Consider the following 12,377-nt stretch of genomic DNA (forward strand, 5'->3'; position numbering starts at 1 on the left):
TACTTCTCAACAGGACCCAAGGGGTGCAGAGAGGATTCTTATGGCCTTTTGATGTAGTGTCCAAGGTGTTCTCGATGGATGAGCTCCTCGATTTGGTTTTTCAAGTCATGGCATTCCTCGGTATCATGACCATAGTCGCAATGAAATTGATAGTATTTTGAGTGATTTTTTAGTTCCCGAGGGGGCTTCATCAGGTTGGGCACTCTTAAGAGTCCTCTCTCTCTGATCTGGAGGAATATTTCTATTCTGAATGAATTCAATGGTGGGAGAGAGGGTTTCGGGAGTGATAGGTTGGGTCAATCAAGCCCTCTTCTTGGCGGGCTTGGAACCTAACCTCGGGATGACTCTGCACAAGGCCTCTTGTGCTCTTTGCGCCTTCCCACCATCAACGCCTCGGTAACTATGTACTAATTTGTTCACTGAAGTATCTCGGGGACGAACATCGCTGGCCATTCAACCAGTGACCAAAAGAATCTAGACGATCACAGACCCATAAAAAATGCCTGCATTAACAGAGAAGGGTGAGCATCAGGGACTCCTTGAGTCAAAGTAGCAAAATGGGCGATGAAATGGGAGAGAAGCTTATCATCTTTTTGGTTGAGGCCAAGGAACATGGCTGTAGATGGCTTTGGCCATGTGCTGGCAAGGAAGTTAAGCTCAAACTCTTTGACCAACTGGTAGAAGGATGCAACCGAGGCCGGCCTTAGTTGGTTGTACCACATCCGAGTTGGGCCTCAGAGAGTAGTAGAAAATGCTTGACACATTAGGGTGTCCGAAATGCCATACATGGTCATATGGACTCAAAATGCAATAGCATGTTCCGCTGGGTCGGAGCTGCCATCATAGGCTTTGAGCATGAGAAAATGACAGCTTTGCGAGATGGGCTTGTCCCAGACCTCCTATACAAAAGGTGACCACCCCCCAGGGGAACCTCGCTGAGCTCTTTCTTGGACTTGTGAAACTCCCTTTGGACTTCATCAAGATGCTAATTGACCGAGTGTAGTTGAGCCTAGAGGGAGTCCGCCAAGTTGGATGACAACATGTTAAGGTTGAGAGCACTATGCTTGGGTATCAGCCTTGGACTTTTTGATAGCTCCTCGGGCGATGGGGTAATGTTCACCGCAATGGGCTATGGAGGGGCCGACGGTGACATAGGGACAGGAGCTGGCAGTTGCTGTTGCGAAAGTTGAGCTAATGTTGACTGTTGGGCGAGTTGAGGAACTAAAGGGATGATGATATGCATCATCTTTGCCAAAGCTTGAACTTGGTGAGTGAGGCTAAGGAACGCCTCAGCCAAGACGGCAGGCTACCCCATGTTGGTCTCGGGAGTTGACAGCCCGGGGTCATTGAATAGCCGCCATTAGCGACTTGGGGTCATGGTTCAGTTGTTTCCTTCTAGGCTTGGAGGAAGCGGGGGCTGTCCTACGAACCCGAAGGTCGGGTGTGGCTCTTCTTCGGGACACTCTCCCGGGTTGTTCGGTTAGGGGCGCTCTTGCGACATCGAACTCTCCTTCTAGCGCTAAAAATGTTAGTGAATCTTTATGTTATGGTCGAGGAGTCAACACGGCTCGATCCGATCCCGGATGTACAAGGCCCCCCACACGGAGACTCAGGCAACAAAAGTATACATCGGGTCGGGTTGAGCTATGAGTCTTATAGCTTGGTTCTTTGTCATCAGCCCTTGCACATAGGTTGAGGTCAGGAGAGGGATTTCCCGACTTGACCCCTCCGAAGCTTAAGTTAGCTTTGAGTTGAATGTGCGAAAAGTCCTCCCTTAGCGTTGGCTAGGTGGTGGGTTTTTATACATGAACATAAGGGTCGGTTGTACCTAGTTCGTTAAGAACTGCCGACCCCTTAAGCGGCCGGCCCATATCTTTTGTGCGGACACCGGTTGGCCTACTCGAATCGGCACCGAGCGATATCGTCTCGAGCTTTCCGGGGCAGCTTCATACTCGACAACGTCATCCCGAACTTTCCGTGAGTAACTCTGTACTATGCGCACGTTGCATGGCCTTGTACGGCATGAGAGGATGGTTGTATCGTCTAAGTCTGAGGTGTCGTGCGGACTTGGTCTGCCACATACATTGGAACTATCGTGGCTGCTGCCAAAGGATGCCCTATCATAAACCATTCACTCTTTGAAGTCCTCCTGGCAATTCAGGCTTGTTGCAAAACATAGGGAACAACCAACAATTGTTTCCTTCAGTTTCAATCCTTTAGGATGAATCCATATTATGCATGTTCGGAGTTGAGCAAAATACGTTCCAAAATTAAAAAAAATCATAAATTCATACTTTACATATTCTTTTATTTCTACTGTAAAAATTGAAAGTAATATATATATGCATATATATATATACCGTAACTAATTCTACTGTTCTGTCGTATATTAAACGTGAGACGTCTTAACCCATCGCTCCTACTCGCCCTGCGATTGGAGATAAGAGGGCCCGACGCGGGACCCACTAGCAGGTGAATACGCCACAGGAAAAAAGGAAAAACATTTATTATTTATTATGGGGTTCGGCTGATCTGCCTCGGCTTAGACACCACCCAGGGAAGCAGCGCCGTTTCATCAACTGCCAATCGCAGGCGCCAACCATAGCCGAACCGGCCACGTAGGAGCGCCCTTTCAACCAACGGGAAGAAGCCGTTCCCTGCTTTGTGGCTGTTGTACACCTGTAGCAATAGCTGGGTGGGCCAGGAAGGCCGCACGCAAACCATTTCCTCCTTTGTCCGTATAAATGTTCTGTGCGCACTTTGCATCTCTTCGTCTGACTCAACTCTTTATGGCAATTACACCGTATATTTTTGTTGCATAGAATTATTCTATGCAACCATTTGTATAGGATAAATGATTAGGACAAAGGTTTGTAGGAAAAGACATTTTTTCGGGGTGTCTCAAGACAACGCATAAAGAGCTGACAAAAATAAAAATCACGGAACGGAGCTCAGAATCATTCACCCACAACAGAGTTCTTTCTCCATTCACTTTCTTTTAGCAGTGGGTCCCGTTTCACTGTAGTGACGTGTCGAAATATGAAAGATCTAGTCCTGTTGGGTACGGAGTTTCGAGTCGGTGTAGGAAAAGGTTATATGCCGTTTACTCGAGCAATACATTTTCTACCGTGATATCCGTATACCCATATGGCGATTGGCGATCACGTGGGCCAACGTGAACCAGTTAGCTGCGACCGTGTTCGGGTAGTCGAGACGCGGGTAACTTTCGAATTTTTTATGGGGGTTTGTTTATTCGTAATAAATGGAGAAAATAATTGTGCGGTATAAAGAAGCTGCTCTCCGTCCCGTCAAAATGGGAGGCGGAGAGAGGAAGCGCCCGGGAGACTTATCGAATCGTGGAGTCTCCCTTGTCTGTATCTCATCTGGGTTCGAGCCGGCGATTGGGTTTGAATCGGGGTGAGGACAGCGGTAATCGTCAGCGGGCGTGGCAGAGGGGGTGATCATCGGATTGGGAGATGGACGGGCTGGGCGGCGGCGGGTCCTTGCGGAAGAGCATATCCGGGAGCAGCGTCTCCGGAAGGAAGAAGGCACCGGAGAACGGGAGCGCGGAAGTTGGCCGGCGGACTTCCATAACTCGCCCACCGTGCGTATCTTGTCCCTTGTTTCTGATGAAAATTCCTCTTGGTCGATTCGATTTCTTCCGTCGATTTGGAATCTTCAGTAGATATTGAACCCTGGTTTGGGTTTGTCATCGGGATTTAGATGACTCTGGACCTAGGAAACGATTTCTCTGTTGCTGTGTTTCTTTTGTTATGCTTTCTTCTTTCAGGAATTAAAATATTGTTGTTACTTGAATGCTCAAAGAACGAAATCAATGTGCTTTTCTTGTAAATTAAAGCCTCTATTCTTTCTGCCTATTGTAGCTTGAAATTACTAGTAAGGGTGACTTCAGATCTATTTTTCCGTGGTTCGTTGCATCTATTATGCGTATAACTCAATGTTCTTATTATGCAAAATGCATGGTTATTGCTGCTGTCAGAATCAGCTTGGAGGAGGGCGTTAAAGATATGCAAGGGGTGCCCCTGACCTGCAGATATGTTTGTTTATTGGATGAGGATAGGAGTCCATGGGGAGTTCATCTGATAATTGATGGGGAATTCTAATTCCCTTCTTATCTGCAAAAATTTTGTAACCAAAGTCCTATTTGAAAATTTGCACCAGTTTTTCAATTCCACTCAAGATCATCAAATTTGAAATCAGACCACTTCAAGATTAAATTCAGCTAATTAACAAATTCTGACATGGTTAATGACCACATGCTAAATTTTTTATTTTAGTGGTGCCAAATAAATAGAACTTTTCCTTGGTATCAAACTACAGTGTGGTTGATTTTTTTCTTCATATTATATTTGTAATCTTAAGTTCAGTTAATTTGTCAAGATTCTAAAGAATACTTCCCGTAAATAGAAGTATTAAACCATAGGTCAATCATATTTTAAGTTGAGTAGCAGTTCCCTACTTCTAAAATTCTTAACTTTTGGATGCTAGTTGGTGGCTGTTCTAGGGAAACAAATGAGGCTTTCTAAAATTCACTATCAATGGAGATTTTTCATCCAAAATTATTGATTTGTGCTTGTTCAGACAATTGATTAAACCATTTTGATGTTGCCCTTGATAGACATTTAGACACCTGATTTTTGTGACTTGGGGATTTTCCTACCTGTCTTCCTAACCAGGAGCATTGGATTTGGCAACATAAATAGGTAGGGGTCAACGTTTTACTTATACTACATATCAACTTTGGGAGTCCTAACCAGGAGCATACACTACGTATCAACTTTGGGGTTCCTAACCACGAGCATAGCTTTTGGTAACAGAAGTAGGTTAGGTGCAATTCTTTACTTATACTGCATATCAACTTTGGGAGTTCTAATTATCAGAAGTAAATAAATTTTTTAGATTAACTTCTTTTACATTTTACATTTTTTTTTCTCGATCACCTTGTTAGTAACTCATTTATGATAGAAATTAAATCTATTTCGTAATTTTTATTGTAGGCTTTTAAATACTTATATTTCTTTCTAACAACATTTTATACTAAATGAGTATGCACAAAAATGTAGGAAAATGCAGTGTGGAAATTTCCTTGCACGAGCAAAGAGCATAAAACCACACTCTTCATTTTTCATGTCATAATCCTTGATCACTTAGTGCCCTTTTTACTCTAGTATGAAGGCGAAACCATAGTGCAGGTGATTAACAAAAGATATTCTAATGTTGAATTTTCATACCCAACATGTTGGTAGGCCTTTCTGAATTTCTATGATGCACTTCCTCTAGCTTAACAGTGCAAAAATGTATTGGAGAATATTAATCAAATTACATGTGCTGTTACTGTCATTGATCTATTGAATGGACTGTTTCTGTTTGTTGCTAACTACTTCTAGATATTGTCTCTACATTCTATTTCTACATGCTGCAGTCATGGTACTGTCTTAACTTTGATCCCTGGTTGCAGCACTACAAGTGGAGAGAGAACTGTAAAAAGATTACGATTGTCTAAGGCCTTAACAATTCCTGAAAGTACAACTGTCTATGAAGCTTGCCGTCGGATGGCTGCACGACGGGTTGATGCTGTGTTGTTGACGGACTCGAATGCATTACTTTGTGGAATTCTAACAGACAAGGTTCTTCTACATTATGCTTGATTTCTTTTTATGACCAAGTCAAGGTGTTGGAACTCATATTGTTGGTGTTTTTGCTAAAATTGTTTAACTGCAGGATATAACGACAAGAGTCATTGCTCGAGAGCTAAAGCTGGAAGAAACTCCAGTGTCAAAAGTGATGACTCGAAATCCTTTATTCGTCCTTTCAGACACACTGGCAGTGGAAGCATTGCAGAAGATGGTACAAGGTATGTAATTTTGGAAACTTATGGGCATCTCCATCTCTCTATATTGTAAGTTATTATTACAACTTCAACCTTGGGACTTGTAGGGAAGTTCAGACATCTTCCGGTTGTGGAAAATGGTGAAGTCATTGCTTTGCTTGACATAGCAAAATGTCTATATGATGCAATAGCAAGAATGGAAAGGGCAGCTGAAAAGGGAAAGGCCATTGCAGCTGCTGTTGAAGGGGTGGAAAAACATTGGGGTACATCTATTTCTGGTGTGTGGTTTCATTACATCATAGTAATTGGATATTTTTCTCATGACTCTCAGAAAAAACACTTATTGTTCTACTATGATTATTATATCTTTATCTCTTTCCCTAAATAAACTATAGTTTTATTTGTTTCTAAACTCTTCATTTTTTCTTTATAAGCAGTTGGCCTAATAACTTTTAAGATCTTTTCTGTAGGTCCTAATACATTTATAGAAACTCTTCGAGAGCGGATGTTTAGACCATCTTTATCAACCATCATTCAAGAGAATTCAAAGTAGGTAATATTCTCTTTTGGAATTTACATTCTTATGCATGACAAGATATGACTCTGGCTTGTTAGTATCCCAGTGATATTTAGGATTGGAGCAAATAAATATGTTTACAGTTGGTTGATGGTGGAATCTTTTCCTAGGGTTGTGACGATATCACCAACTGATTCAGTGTTAACTGCAACAAAGAAGATGCTTGAGCTGAAAATAAGTTCAGCAGTTATAACAGTTGAACAAAAGCCTCGGGGGATTCTGACGTATGTTGCAACTAATTTTAAAAATCTTATCTCATTTTGCCTCTTCTGCTAAACTTTTTCCTTTTCCCTTCATTTATTTTTATCAGTTCAAGAGACATTTTAATGCGTCTAGTTACCCAGAATCTTTCTCCAGAGTCCACCCCAGTGGAAAAGGTATCTCGTTGGCCACATATTTCTTTTTATTGTTGCTTAAATTTCTACCGCAGTTGCTTTCTTGTTTAGTTGATTTTGTAGCAAGCTCATACATCTCAAGGTATCCCCTAGTTGCATGGAAAAAAGATGGAAGTGGATTTTCTACCCAAAAAAGCCTTTTCCATCAAAAAATAAACAAATTGTTCGGGTTATAGGTTAGGAATATTGATTTCTTTTTTCCCTTTCGTGTTTGGAATACTGGGCAAGAATACACGAGGTTTTTCTTCTTTGCAAATGATATGTTGAGAAGCCCTAGGAAGAAGTATGTGGAGTATTATTTTGGTTTATGGACATACATCTTGAAAATGAAATCTTGACTTTTCCTAGAAATATGGAAATCAGTTTATCCCTTTTTCAGTTTTTATTAAACAAACACAAAAAGAACAGTCTTGAAGAAAAACTGTTTGAAGTTTCCTTGCAATTATACACGTAGTAGAAAAAGGAAATAACCTAAGAAAGGTTGTAGCACAAAAATAGTTGTGTGGACTCAGTTTATCTTTTTATTGTGATCTTCAGCCATTTTAAAGTTTACCAATGAAGTAGATCCTTTGTTCTATCAATTTACACTTGTTTTACTTGAACATATTAGACATACACAGCTTAAGTATATCATTCTTATGTAGGTGCTAAGTGGGCTGGTTCCATGTCACATACTGTGGATCCAGATTCTGTTGAAGCCTTTTTTGCACTCTAGCATTGCAAATTGAAAATAATTTCTTCTTCAGCTTCAGTTCTGATTCAGTTAATATACATGTTGGTGAAGGATATGAAAATAATGAGATACAAAACATAGCCAGTGGTTTGCAGGATGATCTCGAAACCCCCTAAATTCAGGAAATCAACTGAAACTCCTTGGAAACCCTTCTATCTAAATGAATATCAGCCAATCCAAATAAATCCTGTACAACTTTGATTGATTCTGCCAGTAAGTTATGGCCACAGAAGTCCATCTGACCCATATGATTCATTTCAAAAGTTAACCAATCTTCCCTTTTATAGGTTGATCTCAACTGCCCTTTCATGGTTGATCTCTTCTGAGCTTGGGCTGAGATCCATTCTGGTCAATACTGATTATCCAACTGCTATTGTTGATCCTGAACAATAACAATTAGAGCAGATAGCAGACTTTAGCATGGCATAAACTTAAGAGGATGATGATAAACAACATTATATATTCGAGAATTTTAAGATTATTCAGGTAATAAAATTGGTGAGAGTGAGCAGTATATAGTGTCAATAGACCTTGGTTATGTCTAGAAGAATATGGAACTAAAACAACAGAGTTTATTACATTGTTATGCCAGTTCTATAAAATGAAACAACACAAGGGAAATTAAATAACTGAAGCATTTTTATCTAATATTTTTTAAATTTCAAATATGAAAAGTGTGTTGCCTAATGCATGAGGCTCCAAGAAGTTTATTATCTGGTGAAAGTTAATTTGCTTAGCCTTATCCCTTCAAGAAGAGAGGCCTTATTTGTTTCTCAATCCCTTTGATATAGGTTGCAAAGGGGCAACCTTAACCTTGTCCAGAGCCAAGGCTGTTTATTTGTGAACATTTTATTTTTTTTAACATATTTATAGAGAACACATTATTAAGTCAGGTTGATATAGTATGCTGGTGACTGGGCCACCATATGTAATGTATACAACAATTTGTGGTTCTCTATTTCCTGACATTTATAACATGTAATCTAATATAAATTACCAAATTTAAGTCCAGATATGTAGTATACAATCAGGTAAAACAGTGATAGAGTTTGAAAGTAAAAAAGGAAAACAATCATGCCTAAATGAACAGCGCAATCTATTTCTGGATTTTTATTGCATTTATGAGCTTATTGTACTCATAATTAAGAACTAGATAAGTATAATTCTAAGAGATACATGCTAGACTCCATAACATGTCTATTATGTGTGACAATAAGAAAAAGAGATAACAAATGAACAATGATCTGCATTTTTTGTCATCTGCACATGGTTGAGCTGCTGATCCTTGCATTATCCATTTGTGGGTTGAGGCTTTGCGACCATGACATATATGCATAACCATGATGTCATGTGTATGGACAAGATGTTTAGTCATTTGGGCTTTCTTTTCTTTTCCTTTTCTCCAGAGATGTTGACACATAGCTTGATTTTTTCCCCAAAACTTGTAGTTCGAGATATTCAAATTGGATATTTGAGTTGTAGCATTTTTCAGATGATTATACATACATGATCAGATAATTATACATATACCTTAGCCCAAGAAATTTTTAAAGCTTGTTTCAATTATCTGGACAGTCTTTTCTCTTTAAAAGATGCAATTAAACAATTTGCAAAATATCTATAACATTTTCCCCTATCATATTCCTGTAGCAGTGCTAGTAATAGCATAAATTATGTAAACTTGATTGTCTTTTGTCTGTTTCACTGATTTTATATGTTTAGCAGTAAGTCTGATATGCTATCGAAGTATTCATACAATCATTTTTTTGTTACCTTATGTTTCTTGATGTGACTTCTCAAGACCATATGTACTGACTTTATACATTCAGGTCATGACTGCAAATCCTGAATGTGGGACAATTGACACGCCAATTCTTGATGCTCTACATACCATGCATGATGGGAAATTTTTGCACCTACCTGTTGTAGATAGAGGTATATTTACCCACAAGAAAATGCAAACTATTCTTCTTGACTGTTACTCATGATTTGTGCCTGCAACAGATGGGAACATTGTCACAGTTGTTGACGTTATACATATTGCTCATGCTGCAATAGCTACTGTAAGTCATTGATGTACGTTTTGAGCTATTCCATATCTAGATGCGCTTGACCTTTTTTTGTCTACTTTATCTCGCTTGCAAGTTTTATACTTATTACTGACTTGATGATGGAGAAGAATTTGCAGTTTGGTGTCTTAGTCTCATTATAATTGCCTGCTGTCTTAGAAGATGAATATATCATGCTCCAAGAAATTGGAAGCAATGGGCAGGTACAACCAAGGTTCGCCGTGCCACGGTGTACTGCCTAGCACGGACGGTATGTACCAGTCCGACAAAGGATTGGTACAGGCGGTACATACTAGTTTGTTGGTATGCCTCACTATTCCATGTGTTGAGACATCAGTACAGCTCGGTATGTACCATATCGATAGCTAGTCAATACACCGCTACGGACCGATAAGGCGAATCATGGGTACAACTTCTATTATAAATATGAGTGACACTGTCACAATATTCTATATTTTTTTAAAATGGCACTTGATTTTGAGTATTCATGGGTTTTTAATCCATATTTTTGTGTGTGTTGGAAGCGATTATACCTATTTAATGGAATGAGCTAGAGACAATTCATATGGGTAGATAATCTGCAGCATAGATTCTATTAACATTTTTTTTTCTAAAGCACAGCAGACATTAAGTTGGCTGATATCCAGTGTGTTGCATGGTAATAGTTCCAGTTCAGTGAAAAATCGAAGGTCCTACTTCATTAGTTGGTTCGGTTGTAAGTCCTTCTCATTCATGTATCAGGGAAATCCCTCAATGTAAAAGTGTATGCAACTGTAGGGGTGCAACTATTAGGTATATTTACATTCCTGATACTTATTTAAAGATGTAGTCACAGATAACCAGACCTTCCCTGCCCCAGTTTATTCAGAAATCATCTGAAGTGGGTGTAACCACTAGAGATTTATTCCAGTTTCTTGGTAGTCGTCATACTGTGAAGCACTAAAACATGTCAGCAGATTGGGCTTTTGAACCATTTCCTTATAAGCACTAAAACATTCTTGGGTGCCAGCAGATCTGCTTAAGGATGTGTTTCATCAATTATTTATTGTTGCTTCTAAGTTGATTCTTGATCATACATGCAGGCAGGAAGCAGCAGTGGTGCAGGAAATGAAACAGCAAGTGCCATGATGCAGAAATTCTGGGATTCTGCTTTGTCCTTAGGACCCTTGGATGATGATGATGATTCTCGAAGGTTTGCATGCTTCTATCTACCTGATTATTGTCATTCAGTCTTTATTCGTCATTAGCATCCATAGATCAGTGTGCTACTGGTATTTCAGTGAAGGGTCTATGAAAGTGGCATCAGAGGCCACAGATACAGTAAGATCTGCCTTCTATCCACCTTCAGGCTTATCTACGACCTTTGGCTTCAAGCTTGAGGACAAACAGGGCAGAATGCATAGATTTAACTGCGGTATGCACCCTGATCAAATTTCATTTTTATCAGTCTGCCTTCAAAAACTAATTACTAAATTCCATGTTGCACAATGCAGAAACACAGAGCTTGACGGACCTTATCACTTGCATACTCCAGAGGGTTGGTGATGATATCGATAGAAATCATCTTCCGCAGATACTTGTAAATAACTAACTGTTTGACTTCAAATTGGAATCCATGTACCTTTTAGCAAGCTATTTTTGGCATGTATACTTCTACCTAACATAATGTCTTGATGATGTTATGTAGTATGAAGACGAGGACCACGACAAAGTTATCCTTGCATCAGACAGTGACCTTGCAGCAGCAGTGGACCATGCTAGGCAAGCTGGTTGGAAGGTAATATCATATATGACTGTAACTTGCTTTGTGTTTGACACTGGTGAATGACTACATATTAACTAGAACCCAAGTTTAGAATGACCAAAACTGGGAATGCAACAGATCAAATGCTCATGGCAATTTCTTTCTGTTCTGCAGAGCTTAAGGTTGCATTTAGATTACTCGGGTTCGGGTCACAGGAAGAAGGGTCGTGGATCGGGATCGTCAGGCTTAGAGCATGCGCACAAGGATGCATGGGCAGCTGCATACAGCACGGTTGCCGCTGGAGCGGCACTAATTGCTGGTATCGGAGTTATGGCATACTTGAAAAGATCAGCATCATAGATAGATCAGTCCCCATTCCAAACATTCTATTGCAATAATACATTTCACCGACAATTTTATCGAAAGAGTGAGCTTGGCAGTGTATAAATAAGTCTTCCATGACCTGTAAGACACATACGTACTTGCCTATTTTTTATCCTCAGCACACATGAAATCTTTGAGAATGTGTCACAAATCTCATTCTTTTCTTTGCCTTTCTATAATAGTATTTTGTTATTGTATCGAACGTAGACGTTACGATGCTGATATGGGGCCGAAGTTTGCTTTAAGGTCGAGGCAATGATTAGTGTATGGTATTGCATGTGTCTTTGGGAAATAATGTAACCATCACATCACATCAAAAGGTCATATTTTTTGACCATATCGACGCCTCGCCAAATCATCATCGGTCTGTCAAATCGAGTTGGATGTTCTTAGGGCGGGTTAGACTCGATCGATTACTAACCTAATGGTGATGGCGGGATTCGACCTTATCGGACGCCTTCAAAGGCCCCTGTTCCTCGTGGCCATCTGAGGGCCGCTTCCGTCCTCCCCGCTCCTCTTGATGTCTCCGCCGTCTATGGACTCGGCGAAGAAGCTTGGTGTCGAGATCCATGGCGATTGGCAACGCCCAGCCTGGTTCCATCACCGCTCATCAGCACAGGGCCA

At 40.3% G+C, this 12,377-nt stretch overlaps 1 protein-coding gene across 2 annotated transcripts; it reads left to right on the forward strand.

Annotated features, from left to right (window-relative positions):
• Positions 1-3,313: 3,313 nt before the first annotated feature.
• On the forward strand, positions 3,314-11,904 carry LOC135679400 (CBS domain-containing protein CBSCBSPB1-like). Of its 2 annotated transcripts, none has more exons than XM_065193129.1 (14): positions 3,314-3,604; positions 5,480-5,648; positions 5,743-5,875; positions 5,959-6,129; positions 6,322-6,400; positions 6,539-6,652; positions 6,739-6,805; positions 9,386-9,491; positions 9,561-9,619; positions 10,708-10,817; positions 10,906-11,039; positions 11,119-11,204; positions 11,313-11,402; positions 11,544-11,904. In XM_065193129.1, exons 1-14 carry the CDS (start codon positions 3,477-3,479, stop codon positions 11,727-11,729), a joined length of 1,632 nt encoding a protein of 543 aa, XP_065049201.1. In that variant the 5' UTR covers positions 3,314-3,476; the 3' UTR covers positions 11,730-11,904. The 2 variants fall into 2 exon arrangements, with proteins under 2 accessions (XP_065049201.1, XP_065049202.1); XM_065193130.1 differs by having other exon boundaries at positions 5,959-6,114.
• Positions 11,905-12,377: the final 473 nt, after the last annotated feature.

Source organism: Musa acuminata, chromosome BXJ1-7, assembly GCF_036884655.1.
Source record: "Musa acuminata AAA Group cultivar baxijiao chromosome BXJ1-7, Cavendish_Baxijiao_AAA, whole genome shotgun sequence".
Taxonomy (NCBI): domain Eukaryota; kingdom Viridiplantae; phylum Streptophyta; class Magnoliopsida; order Zingiberales; family Musaceae; genus Musa; species Musa acuminata.